The sequence below is a fragment of the Carex rostrata genome, chromosome 17, assembly GCF_964058835.1.
Source record: "Carex rostrata chromosome 17, lpCarRost1.2, whole genome shotgun sequence".
NCBI lineage: Eukaryota > Viridiplantae > Streptophyta > Magnoliopsida > Poales > Cyperaceae > Carex > Carex rostrata.
In genome coordinates this window covers 9,130,404-9,144,492 of record NC_135934.1, presented here as the reverse complement: position 1 = coordinate 9,144,492, position 14,089 = coordinate 9,130,404, and the positions used below count along the sequence as shown (strand labels likewise).

The 14,089-nt window shown below is 36.6% G+C and overlaps 2 protein-coding genes across 3 annotated transcripts; both read left to right on the top strand.

Moving 5' to 3' along the window:
- Window positions 1-5,873: 5,873 nt before the first annotated feature.
- Window positions 5,874-9,689, top strand: LOC144568220 (putative mannose-1-phosphate guanylyltransferase 1). 2 transcript variants are annotated; one of them, XM_078318481.1, is made up of 5 exons: window positions 5,874-6,225; window positions 7,260-7,426; window positions 8,041-8,103; window positions 8,250-8,489; window positions 8,719-9,689. In XM_078318481.1, the coding sequence occupies exons 2-5, from the start codon at window positions 7,316-7,318 to the stop codon at window positions 9,388-9,390; spliced, it is 1,086 nt and encodes a 361-aa protein (XP_078174607.1). In that variant the 5' UTR covers window positions 5,874-6,225; window positions 7,260-7,315; the 3' UTR covers window positions 9,391-9,689. The 2 variants fall into 2 exon arrangements, with proteins under 2 accessions (XP_078174607.1, XP_078174609.1); XM_078318483.1 differs by having other exon boundaries at window positions 5,984-6,225; window positions 7,271-7,426.
- Window positions 9,690-11,358: 1,669 nt separating this feature from the next.
- LOC144568533 (uncharacterized protein At2g39795, mitochondrial-like) lies at window positions 11,359-12,538 on the top strand. Its single transcript, XM_078318896.1, has 2 exons — window positions 11,359-12,075; window positions 12,204-12,538. The coding sequence occupies exons 1-2, from the start codon at window positions 11,441-11,443 to the stop codon at window positions 12,361-12,363; spliced, it is 795 nt and encodes a 264-aa protein (XP_078175022.1). The 5' UTR covers window positions 11,359-11,440; the 3' UTR covers window positions 12,364-12,538.
- Window positions 12,539-14,089: the final 1,551 nt, after the last annotated feature.

Sequence of the window (14,089 nt, the reverse complement as noted above, 5' to 3'; positions counted from 1 at the left end):
TTCAAATGACCGATTCAAACCATTTATCTTGTTCTCCATATTAATATGTGCTTGGAGACCAAATTTTATATTTTTTGAAATTTTTTTACTATTTATTAAGCCACTTTAAAAATTGTTGATCTAATGGTAACAGTAAATTTAAAATGTACCGTTGAATCAGCGATTTTCAAAGTAACTTAATAAATAGTAAAAAAATTTCAAAAAAATATAAAATTTGGCTTCCAAGCACATATTAATATGGAGAACAAGATGAGCGGTTTGGATCGGTTATTTGGACTTTAAATCCGGTGATTTATAGTCCAATGCACAAATATACCTATTGCAATTGCACAAATATACCTATACATTGCAATGTATAATAACCTTACTAATGATATATATATATAGAGATGGGCTATGGTGCATTGCAATGCATGGAGGGGTTTGTGCATTGGACCATAAATCTAAAATTCAAAATCCAAATGACCGATCCAAACCGTTCATCTTGTTCTCCATATTAATATGTACTTGGAGACCAAATTTTACATTTTTATGAATTATTTTACTATTTATTAAGTATTTTACAAAATTGTTGATCCAACGGTGGCTTAACAAAACAGTAAAATCAGCAGCCACCGTTGGATCAACAATTTTGTAAAATACTTAATAAATAGTAAAAAAATTCAGAAAAATGTAAACTTTGGTCTCCAAGCACATATTAATATGGAGAACAAGATGAACGGTTTGGATTGGTCATTTGAATTTTGAATGTTAGATTTATGGTCCAATGCACAAAGCCCTCCATGCATTGCAATGCACCATAGCCCATCTCTCTATATATATATATATATATATATATATATATATATATATATATATATATATATATATATATATTTATTGTTTATTAGAGCCTTTTTAAATTTTGTCCTGGGCTGGGAGATTGGGAAATAAAAATGATAGGACGGAACGGACCGTTCTATTCAATTTAATTTTGAAGAAATATTCAATTTAATTCTTCTTAATAAATCATATAGCTTAAATTTTAAAGAAAATAGTTATCGATTATGATATTGAGTGGAGCATTTTATGAATTTATTTATTTATTTATTAGACCGTATTACATGTTAAGCACCACTTCCACTTGTGCAAATAGTTCTTGATCTGCTAAAATGACTATTAAGTGGTTAATTAATTACCAGAAGAAGAAGTAGAGATATGCTAAAATGGCAACCAAGAAATTTTACAAATTGCCCTACCTTTCAAAATTATCAAATAAAATATCTTTTTCTAAAATAATTAATAAAATGCCTTGTGGAGCCCTCATTTCCCCTTCTCTCCCCCTCTCTATCCCTACTTCCTATTTACTCTCACTAAGTTTGACACATACTTATCTTTTATTAGACTTTAATGAGTGCATTAAAGATTTAAAAAAAAAAATATAATTCAAACAATATTTTTTTTTAGATATGCAACAATTTTTTTAGTTAGATAATATATACATTGATACATTTTTTTTTCTTATAGTATTTATATTCATCTGTATCATGATAAAATTACTTACACAATTACACAGTACGTTATTAGAAAGATAAACTCTTAAATTTATATTTTAATTGTTTGAGGAATAGAATCACATATTTGTTATTTTTTTAAAAAGTCTCATTATAATAATCATATTTTGAGGAATTTACATTATTTGATTACTGATGAGCATATATGCATTAATTTGATGTATTGTGATTCAAGTTTACAAAAATGATTTTGTCATGAGTGCAAGAATTAAACACTAATATATATTCTCGTTTTGATCTACTAATTGAACATCATCAGTACCGAAGATAATTGCCATTTTCATTTAAGTAATGTCTTATATTGTATCTCATATTTTTGTACTTCTTACATACATCTAAAAAATATCTATATTTTTAAAGTAAAGTTTTCACTATTTTTTTTGTAATGAATATAAGAAAGTTTAATGTCACACCCCGCTGTCACGGGATGAGACAGTCTCCCGCCGTAAGCATAGAACGCCGTGTATGCTTACAAGGCTATTCAATTTATACTTAACAATTCAAAACTAAATAATATAAACCAAGTTTATATATACACAAATCAGAGTACACAGTCTGGTCAGAATATAATACAACAAAAAGTATCTCATCCGGATACCAACCGCGAGGCCTGCCCTAAGACTATACAACAAAATGTACTAAGGTCATGAGATGGTAAGCTACTATGGCCTACTACTCGCGTGCCTCTCCAGAATCAGTCGCACCCGTACCTGTAAAAATAACCGGGAGGGTGGAGGTGAGAATAAATTCTCAGTGCGAATTTTGTCACAGTTTAGATTATTGGACTTGCAATCAAACTCTATATTCAAAAATGAAACCCAAACAATAACAATGCAAACAGATATATATAATCGTAAATAACAAAATGCCAATGCTCGACAGCAATCAATCAACCTGAAACACAGTTCACGGAATTTCCAAGATGAGTTTCAAAATGAACACATATATTTGGCTTAACTTGATTCATTAGGGCTTGTAGCAACTACAGATGTTCTTTCGAGCTGGACCATTTATCAAACCCACATCTGTAGGGTTACTGACGCCTACAGATGGCCAACCAAGCTGGACCCTTTATCTGACACCCATCTGCAGTTGTTTGGCTTAACCATATCCTAAGGTCTGGTTACAAGTCACCTATACAGGTCAACTTGACACAATTGCAAACACACGGAATCAAAGTCAGCCATACCGCTCAACCTTGCAATTTCATTCAAATAGAATCACAAACAACTATCAGCCTTGCACAATTCATTAAACAGGTCAACGGATAGGTCACCGTCACCTTATCCAGCCACCTAAACAGGTCGGTCTGGCAAATTCATAACAGGTCAACGCATAAATCAGCAGCGTCACCTTATCCAGCCACCTAAACAAGTCGGCCTGGCAAATTCATAAACACAGGTCAACAGATAGGTCACCGTTACCTTATCCAGCCACCTAAACAGGTCGGTCTGGCATATTCATTCACATCAAGAATAATTAATAGAACTAATCAAACCTAAACCATAGCAACATGCCAATTAACCTTAACCGAACAATTCAATCATTCTCATTTATGCAAGAATCAATATGCAGCATGAATTCCAAAATATGCAACAATTAATCATTCAACATGACAAACGAATAAACAGTTTAATTCCTGAAAATAAAGTATCAAACAAGTCCAAGAATCCCGCACCTGGTTACGACGAGCGTACCGCTTAGTTACGGATCAGGCGTCTCGAATTGCTTCGCTAATTCTTGCTCGACCGAGCCTACACCTATATTATATGTATACTTAGTTTAACATTGGTTCACTATTGGAAACATTTACTCGAGTTACATCAGGCTTACACCTTAATCAATTTCCTATCATTTGGTACCAATCCGTTCAATTCCTGATTTCTTACTTACAACCTTCCAAATCACACCATTTACCTCAAGGTCCTTCAAACCCTACACAATTATAATTAGGTAACCATTCAGTCACAGTTTCACTACTTTGGTTCTCGGTTCAATTCAATTTACCGTTTGGTTAACCCTAATTTGGTCAAAACCTCCAATCAGCCGTTAATTGTTCTAGAAATTCAAGATCAAAGGGTAACATTACCGATTATAAGTCTAATCGGTTGGATTAAACAGATCAATTCACGATTATACTCAATTTGGGTTTTGGCTCGAAACCCTAGAATTCAAAATCCTCAAATCGAAAGGAAATCAGGAAAAAGATTGACAAATAACAAGCAAGGAGTGTAGAGGAACTAATCCTCGAGCAATTCGAACACAAATCTCGAGTTTAAAACGAAAATCTGAGAAATCGAGAAATATGAGTTTTTTCGAGAGAAACAGAAAGAGAAAGAAATACCAAATAGGTGAGCTAGGAGAGATCCTCGGCAGCTTACTCAGTTCTGATTTTGATTTCTCGCAACAATCGGGGGTTTGAAAGGAACGGAAAGTTCTCACGCTCTTTTCTTCTCTTTGGGCGAAAATCACAAAGAAATGGGGAAAGTGGGCTATGGGGAGAGAGAGAAGGTTTGATTTGGGTTTTAGGGTTAAAAATACCCTGAGTGCGGACGCACTCAATTCAGTGCGGGTCGGCCACCCGCACTCAGCACTTGGAACATATTTTCAGCAGTTGACAATACACAGAAATATACACGAGTGCGGACGCACTCAATTCAGTGCAGGTCGATCACCCGCACTCAAAACTTGGCAGAATTTCGACAGCTTGAAAAGCACATAAAATAATACTCCAGTGCGGACGCACTCAGTCCAGTGCGGACGCACTCAGTCCAGTGCGGACGCACTCAGTACTTAGTCAATTTTTCATGAAAACGGCACTGAACAAAGGAAATGTCTGAGCGTAATGCGGACGCACTCAATTTCAGTGCGGGTCAGTCACCCGCACTCAGTACTTAGACGGATTTTGGAAAGAAATTCAGTCAACACAGAAGAATACTCCAGTGCGGACGCACTCAGGACTTAGTCACATTCTGGAACATTCAGTCAATACAGAATTTCTCAGTGCGGACGCACTGAGAAGAAATTCAGAAAACAACTCAAGGAAAACAAAATCCAGTGCGGGTCAGTCACCCGCACTCACCACCAGTGCGGACGCACTGAGAAGAAATTCAGAAAACAACTCAAGGAAAACAAAATCCAGTGCGGGTCAGTCACCCGCACTCACCACCAGTGCGGACGCACTGGACCTATAATGGTCCAGAACTTTGAAATTTCGACGCGATTTCGATTCATACTTAATTTACTTATTTAGAGAAACCTTAATTAAGGTTTAAACTTCCATTTTGTTAGCACGATTTTCGATTCTTGCCTTTAAATCATTAGAAATTAATTGTAAAAGTTTCGTAACGTAACATTTAATTAAATGAAACAATGTCAAATAAGTAAAATACCAATCTAAGAGTTTATCTTTCTAATAATGTATTAAATAATCGTGTAAATAATTTCATCGTGATGCAAATTAGTATAAATACTTTAAAAAAATCATTAAATATATATGTTATATAATTGAAAATTTTGTTGTATGTCTAAAAAAAGATATTGTTTGAATTACATATTTTTTAAAATCTTTTATACACTCATTAAAGTCAGATAAGAAGGTGTCAAACATGATGAGAGTAAATAAGAGGCATGGATAAAGAGGGGGAGAGAGGGGAAAGTGAGGGTCCCACAAGAGCATTTTGTTAATTATTTTAAAGGAGGTATATTTTGTTTGAAAATTTTAGAAAATAGGATAATTTGTAAAATTTCCCCAACCTAGCTTGTTTATTAAAATTAAGAAGAAGTTTGAAATAGAAAAGGCGTTTTAACATGGAGATATACAAGTACAATGGAAGAGAGTATGACATTAATTAATTAATTAATATATTAATTAGATGCTTGACAGCAGATAGAAGGTTGGTAAATTAACAAATTAATACAGACTGACGCTGACGCTGACAACCATGACAATAATGTAAATGACAGAGTCAAAGCGTGTACCGGCTGCGTTGGTTGGTTTACGGTTTACCTCGTCCAACTTTTCTCCATTCTAATTACATTAGGCGCAGTGCAAATTATAAAAGATACGCGTGCAAACATCTCATTATTATTTTAATAGAATTTTTTTTTTTTTGACCAAAAAAATGACACAACACACACCAGCAGTGAAAATAGACGAAAAGAAAAAGGAGACTAGGAGAGGAAGGTAAGACGGAGCAGTAAGTATTAGCCAATGGCAATGAGTTCCATACTTCCATGTCATCGTCATTAAATTAAATAAAATAAAGAGAAAAGAAAGGTTTAAAACCAGGAAATAGAATAGAAGTTGCGAATTGCGATCCGATCCGAGATTCCGAGGGGCGCTGTTCTCTTCTCTTCCCTTTCTCTTTCTGTCTGTTTCTGTGTTTATTATAAAAACTGGGGGCGTGAAAGGAGGTCACAAGTCACAAGTCAGATTAAAATTCAGATCAGATTCCCCGTTATTCACACAAATACCATCATATTTATTTAATTCATTCATTCGGGAACACGACGGGACACAGGAAGGAAGAGGAAGACAAATTCACACATCACAGAGAAAGAGAAAGAGAGAGAGAGAGGAGAAAAGAGAGAAAGCATCTCGATCAAGGAAGGAATCAGGGATCAGCAACTTCCCGACCTTCCTCCCGCTAACGAAGAGGAAGCGAAGGAGGTCAGTCGTCAGAGATCTGTTTCTCAAATCTACTCTATTTTTATTATCATTCAAGCTACATTCATTACTAAATTTTCCTTTAGTTCTTCTCTATTTCCAACCAATCGCACTTCCGGTCTTCCGGTCTTCTCATCTATTGCATGCTTCGCTTCGTTAACCACCAATTCAATGCAATGGTGACGCAATTCTTGTTTGTTTTGTTTGTGTCTTGTTGTACTTGCGACGTACCTCAACCCATTCCTTCAATTGCTAGCTATATAGCTCCCTTCTCCTCTTATATTAATTAGTTTTATTGAACTTCTGGTTGGTTGATTAGTTGGTTAGTTGGTGCTTATATTCAAATTCCTACATATCTTTTTCTCCTCTTCAATTGCTGACCATTTTAATGTTTTGTCTTTTTTCTTTCTACCCATTTTGTTTTCTTATTGCTAATGGATCATGATTGTTTTTCTTTTCAACTTTTACGCGCATTTGGTATTTTCGTACCACACTTACAAGTTATTCTATATATAATTTCTTCAACGCCATGGATTAACAGTGAAACGGATATTTTATTTAATCCACTTCCTTAGTAAAATATATTGAATCCGATATTAAGGATTAGATTTGGATTACCCAGTAGATAGATGAATCCAGCCTGTTTATAGCTGGAGAGAAGAAGCTGTATTATTATTTTATTTTATTTTAAAAGAGAGACAGCAGAAACCATTTAAAAACAAAACGACAATAGGTTCGCACCCAGTTGTTGTCTTGTTCACAGATGCAACTCTGCCTGTTGTCATCCCTCTTTATTTGCCTTCTCTTATATTTCATTTTTCTATGCTTTCCTTTTCTTTTATGACAAAAATAAAACAGATCAAAATCCAAACATCCTTATCTGCTCTTTTGATGCCCCTTATTGGATCCTACATTGCTACCTACTTAAACATGAAATATATCTGAACCAAGTAAACATCTGGATTGAGCACAGCTGCTTTTAAATTTCTCTGTTGTTATTATCATTATTTTGTTCTCAGTTTTGTTATTTTAAACAGCATAAGTGAAGAGGAGGAGAAGAGGGGGAAATATATAGAAAGAGAGAAATTCGACCATGAAGGCTCTAATTCTTGTTGGAGGATTTGGTACGCGTCTCCGGCCGCTTACCCTGAGTGTTCCCAAACCTCTTGTTGACTTTGGCAATAAACCCATGATCCTCCATCAGGTGTGTGTATTAAATTATTTGATTGTTTTCTGCAGAAGGCATCAATCTCATTTACAACATCGATGTATAATACCATATTTGGACCATTTACTAATAGATTGATACTGTCACATTTTTCTCACAAAGTGCAAATTAAATAGTTATGTAGCTATATGTGTTGTACTTTTTTTTTTTAAGAAAAGGTTTGCTTATAAAGAGTTGCAACTAAAATATTACAGCAATAATTAAAAATTATCAATATTGCTATTATATTTAATAATTGATTTTTCCATAACTTTGATCAAGGTAGTGACAAATATCCAAGCCCATTACATAACAATATTTGGGGTGTAAAAGCTCTTGGTTGACATGATTTCCATATGCTCTGTTCTTCAGAATTGGCACATGCAAAATGGTAGTAGATGATTATACTAGACAGTCATATGAATTTTGATTCGTTTGTACCCACTCAATATTGTGGGGTAGGTGCATGTGCACGTATCGTTGTGCGCCTATAGTTGCTTCCATGTTCCCAACTAAGTCTCAAGTATTAAAATTCATTTCTTGAAAGGGATAGTTATCTAATTACCAGAACTGAATGGGGCCTAATTTTTTTTTTCTTTCTTAATTATTAGATCGAAGCTTTGAAAGAAGTTGGGGTCACAGAAGTGGTCCTTGCCATCAATTATCAGCCAGAGGTATTCAAGTTCAAGAAATGCAGTACCAATTCTTCTTTTATTTTCCTTAGCATTTTAATTGCATTGCTGCGGATATGTCGGTGGCCTGGTAACTTATTTTTATTTTTAGTTTTCATTTTTGGTTTTTTTTTTTATTTGTTGTCCAGGTGATGCTCAACTTTCTCAAGGATTTTGAAAACAAGCTGGACATCAAAATTACATGCTCGCAAGAAACGGAGCCAATGGGCACGGCGGGTCCATTGGCCTTGGCAAGAGACATGCTCGACGACGGGTCTGGTGAACCATTCTTTGTCCTTAACAGTGATGTCATCAGTGAATACCCCTTCGGTGAACTCATCAACTTCCACAAGTCCCATGGTGGAGAGGCCACCATTTTGGTTACTAAGGTAAGCCCCCTATTGCTATAAACATAAATATACAGGCAAAACAATTGATAATAATAATAATAAAATAATAATAATAATAATAATAATAATAATAATAATTGCCACAATTTTTCAAGATAATAAAGCAGATGAAGTTTGGTATATTCGATTAATTAACCACAAGTTGAATAGTTAACTCGAATCAGTGGCTGATTATGTCTTGATCATTTCATTAATCATATATATATAGGTGGATGAACCATCCAAGTATGGCGTTGTAGTGACAGAACAGGGTACAGGAAAGGTCGAGAGGTTCGTGGAGAAGCCCAAGATTTTTGTAGGAAACAAGATCAATGCCGGAATTTACCTACTGAACCCCTCCGTCCTTGACCGCATCCAGCTCAAACCGACCTCCATTGAGAAAGAGGTGTTCCCCAAAATTGCCAACGAGGGGAAACTTTTCGCAATGGTATTGCCAGGATTTTGGATGGACATAGGGCAACCAAGGGACTACATCACCGGCCTCAGGCTCTATCTTGAATCTCTGAGGAAAAAGTCTGCGTTGAAGCTGGCCTCCGGGGCCCACATCTTGGGAAATGTCTTGATTGATGAGAGCGCGGTTATTGGTGAAGGTTGTCTGATCGGGCCCAATGTTTCAATTGGGCCAGGATGTGTAGTCGAGGCAGGAGTGAGGCTCTCCCAGTGCACGGTCATGCGCGGGGTGCGTATCAAGAAGCATGCATGCATCTCGAGTAGCATCATTGGATGGCACTCAACGGTGGGGCAGTGGGCTCGGGTCGAGAACATGACGATTTTGGGGGAAGACGTGCACGTGTGCGACGAGATCTATAGCAATGGCGGGGTGGTGCTGCCACACAAGGAGATCAAGTCTAGCATTCTCAAGCCCGAAATAGTCATGTGATGTGGTGTGATGCGGTGCGATGTGATGATGTTGGGTCCTTTCAAACATTCCTTTTATTTGTATTCTCTTAGCAAGTGTAATCATGTTCATTTGGTTCTTTGGTTTTGTTAGTATGTCATGTGTGAGCGAGCGAGCGCGTGCTCTGTTTAGTAAGGGGTTGGTAGATAGAGGTAAATGTCCTGTGTGAATTAAGTTCAGGGGTTTCTCGTGTTTTCTGTTTTCTGTTTTGCCTTGTGTGATCAACGCAACGTTGTCTGTATTGTGGGGCTTTAATTTGTAGATAGAAATTTGCTGTGTTATTTATGTGTGTATAATGTATGTATAGAGGTGCTACTTTTACCCGATTACCTGGATCCGATCCAGAACCGAACCGGATCCGATCCGGAACCGATTAATTTAGATAGGGTATGGTTTAAAAAATATAACCGATTAAATTATGGGTATGGGTACAAAATTAATAATTTAATATCCAACCCGGATCCGAACCGGAACCGATATTGTAATGGGTAGGATATGGGTATCATTTAATTATCCGACCCATAACCGGACCCGACCCGATACCCGTATAAATACCTGATAAAATATATATTAATAACTCTACATCAAGTTTTTGTGTTAGATAATATATTTCAGCTGAGCTATAATTTGATAAAACTTAACCAAATTTATGCTACTGTTTTACACTACCCTTTAATTACATCCTTAACTAGCCCTTTAATTACTCCCTTTAATTTTTGTTCTATATTATACACATGTGACACATGACACATGATTGTCAAATTTATTATTCCATAACCAGCTTATTTTATACCTTTTTTCTTCTATTACATTCAATTCATATAATTTTTTTGAATTATAGAAAATGAAATCATCATCTCTAATATTTTACTTTCTAAAAATTATATCTCCTCCATCCTCCTGAATTCAAAAGCTATTAACAAAAAACTGAATTCAATATTTTTTGTTACACCATGAGTACTCCAAACAACCAACAACCAACTAATAATTTAGAGTTATTATTTTTATTTTGCTATGTAGCATGATATATTTTATTATTTATAAACATGATTAATAGTACAATTTTTATTTTGCAGTAGTTTTTAATTTATATTGTAATGATTTATTATATGAGATGTTTAAGAAATTATAATTATATTTAAATGTAAATAATTTCTCGAATACTTTGGAGTTGTGACCTATACCCGCTCTGGATCCGAAACCGCCCCGTATCCGAACCGGACCCGATAATCCACAAACAAGTTACGGGTATCTATCTACCCGGAATCGAAAGACTGGACCTGAAATATCTACGGGTAGATAGGTATCCGGATCCGGACCCGACCCGATTTGAAACAAATAAGTATATGGATCGAAATTTGGACCCGAACACTTTTAGGGTCCGGGTCCAAATATAATAGTACCCGGATCCGACCCGACCCGATAGCACCTCTATGTATGTATGATTTGATTGATCGGATTGCATCAGATGGATGGATCACCTTGGAATAATGAATAAGCAGCCCCTACCTGAATCGGGCCATGCATGTTGCATGGATTTATTTGTGCATAAATTTCAACTTTTTTTTTATTAAAAATGATAAACAAAAGGTAACAACGAAACTACTTTTTTATTTTGCTAATATCAGCACCCGAATTAAGGCCATTTATCTAAGTAGGGTCCTTGTACAGGTACTAAACCAACCACAAATGATAACTATAATTCCAGGGGTCATGTAATGGCCCAGTTAGTTAAATGCTGGAATTCATTAGTAACACTAAACTAGCTGGCCCAACATAATTCCTAATTGACGGCCCAAATACTACTACTTTCTTGGCAGTTGGCATATTTCGTATATTTTAAAAAATGATCAGAGGCGCTGCTTATTTCCTTGTGGATCGGACGGTTGATGTGCTTGGTTAGGTCATAGGTATTTTGTGCACTGATCATGAATCTAAATACTCAGCCCCCAACCTTCCCATTCTCTCATAAACCCCCACACGAAAACCCTACCTGCGCTCAGCTCTCAGCTCTCCTCATCAGGCCCCGATCATGGCCTTCTCCAGATTCCTTCGCCGCGCCGCCTCCTCCACCGCCCCTCTCCTCCTACGATCCTTCTCCGCCTCCGCATGCGCCTCGCGCCCACTCTCTCTCGTCTCTGCCCAGTCCATAATCCTCCGCCATAGGTGGGCCTTCTCCTCCTCCTTTTCCTCCTCTTCTTCCTCCGCTATGGCGAAGGCCCCTAACGACGCCTCCCTCCTGCGCGTAATAGAGTCAGAGATCAAGTGCGCGGAGGAGTGCGACGACCACGAGCACGTGGATGAGGTGCCTGAGGGGTTCCCCTTCGAAATTGAGGACGAAAAGGGAATGAACATCATACGCCTCAAGCGGATCTACCAGGGCAAGGAGAAGATTGAGGTGACGGTCTCCATGCCCAGCCTCGTCACTGGCGAGGAACCAGAGGGAGAGGATGAGGATGAGGATGGGGAGGGGGAGGGGGCCAACTCGCAGGCTCAGTCGCACATCCCCATCACAGTTAGGGTGTCCAAGGACGACGGGGCGCCCGCCTTGGAGTTTGCGTGCACGGCGTATCCGGATGAGGTCATGATTGACAGCATGTCTGTGATAGAGAGCCGAGGAGGGGAAGAAGAAGACAACCTACTTAACTACGAAGGGCCTGATTTCAAGTAAGCCATTCTTTTTGTTTTCTTTGTATTTTGTTCCATTTCAAGTGATGGGTGAATTAATTGAATAAAATAAAAATAAAAATAAAAGAGAGATGTAATTGAATTGATGTCAATGTAATGTAATGTAGCGACCTGGACGAGAATCTGCAGAAGGCTTTCCACAAGTACCTGGAGCTAAGAGGGATCACACCGCTCAACACCAACTTCTTGCACGAGTACATGATCAACAAGGACAGCCGCGAGTACCTGCTCTGGCTACGCAACCTCAAGGCCTTTGTTCAAAAGTAGTTCTATTTCAGATTAATCAATTCATGTCTTATCTTCTGTTCTTTCTTACAGTTTGTCTCACCTCTTCCCTTATATGAGCAGTGAGTTGAGTTATCTGTAATAAATTGAATGAATTTTATTCTTAAAGTGGCTATCTTGTTGCCAGTGTTAAGATAATTCAAACTTTACCTGACTACATGTTTACTTCTCTACTTTGCAAAATTACCCTTTCTTCCTTATAAATGTCTTAGTATGTTGCTCTATAATTTGTTTTCTATTTCCAAATAAGCTAAGCAACTGGCCGACTCTTACATTAGTATGCAAAATCTGGTAGCTGTATGACTGTATCAGGACAGGTGTGTGTTGTTCTTCTTGGCTCGCATGGTTGTGTGTATGCATGCGCAAGCTTTCTTCTAATTTCTGTTTTTTATGATCAGTCAATAAACTAATAAAGACAATATGACTGGCTGGAGAGACTCAACAAACAGATCCAATTTTGTAAGTAAATGAACAGAGGCCAGGCAGTTAGGGTTCATTCAATTTTTTTTTCCACTGATGCCAAAGATTTAGTAATGCTTCCTCTAAACAATGGGTGTTCTATATTCCAGTACTGTTGTGAACCAGAAAATATTAAGTAAATTTGTATGTTATTGGACATATAAACAGTCTAATAATCAAATTTTATATAATTTAAATACCATTTGACATCAAGGATCGATTAAAACTTCAGGTCACTTGGTTGTACTATACATTATTATTTACAATAGGCCGTTGGATTCATTTCTTGGGAGTTGGTTGTGAGATCTGATTCTCATAGTCATAAACACACGGTCTTTAGTCTTTTACTATACGATGCTACGGCTCAATATTCGAGTTTTTAAAATTCAAACGGTCGATTCGAACCGTTTATCTTGTTCTTCATATTAATGTGTTTGGAGATCAAATTTTTCATTTTTTTCATTTTTTTACTATTTTTTTAGATAGGTAGAAAATCAAATATCTGAATGGTGCGAATTTTTTAGATCAATTGATTTTCTACCTATCTAAAAAAATAGTAAACAATTTTCAAAAAATGTAAAATTTGGTCTCTAAACACATATTAATATGGAAAACAAGATGAACGGTTCGGATCGACCGTTTGGATTTTGAAAACTCGAATATTGAGCCGTAGTACCGTAGGTCTCTATGCAACCCATAGCACCTTAGCCTTATCTTTTCTGAAATATTGTGGACACGTGTGATTGGTACTCCCTGCGTGCATCTCTTGAGAGTAGAGCCGTAAATGAGCCAAGTTTGAGCGAGTTACTCCCAACTTGTGCTCAGCTCATTTAATAAATAAGCGAGTTAATTTGAGTTGGGATGAAAATAGCGAGTTGTTCAGCCAATTCGAGTTCAGCTCGTTATCAACTCTCGTTTAACCAATCATTTTTGTAGTCATTGTTATATACTAGTAAGAATTTATGTAAACACAAACAATTGAAATGATTTAGTAATAGTTTATCTAAATATAAACACTCAAACATAATTAACAAAGACAACTTACAAAATAAACAATCTAATACATAGGTGATAGGTCCACTCAAAGCAAACAACAACTTACTCTCCAATATTTTTTCAATTGTTAGCGTGAGAATGAGGGAGAGAATAAATGTTTAGGATTTGACATATGGGCAGGATTTTGGTTTGAGTCCATGAGGGATTTGGGTTTATGTCTGAGTTTTTGGAATTTATTGTGAAAAATGTTATA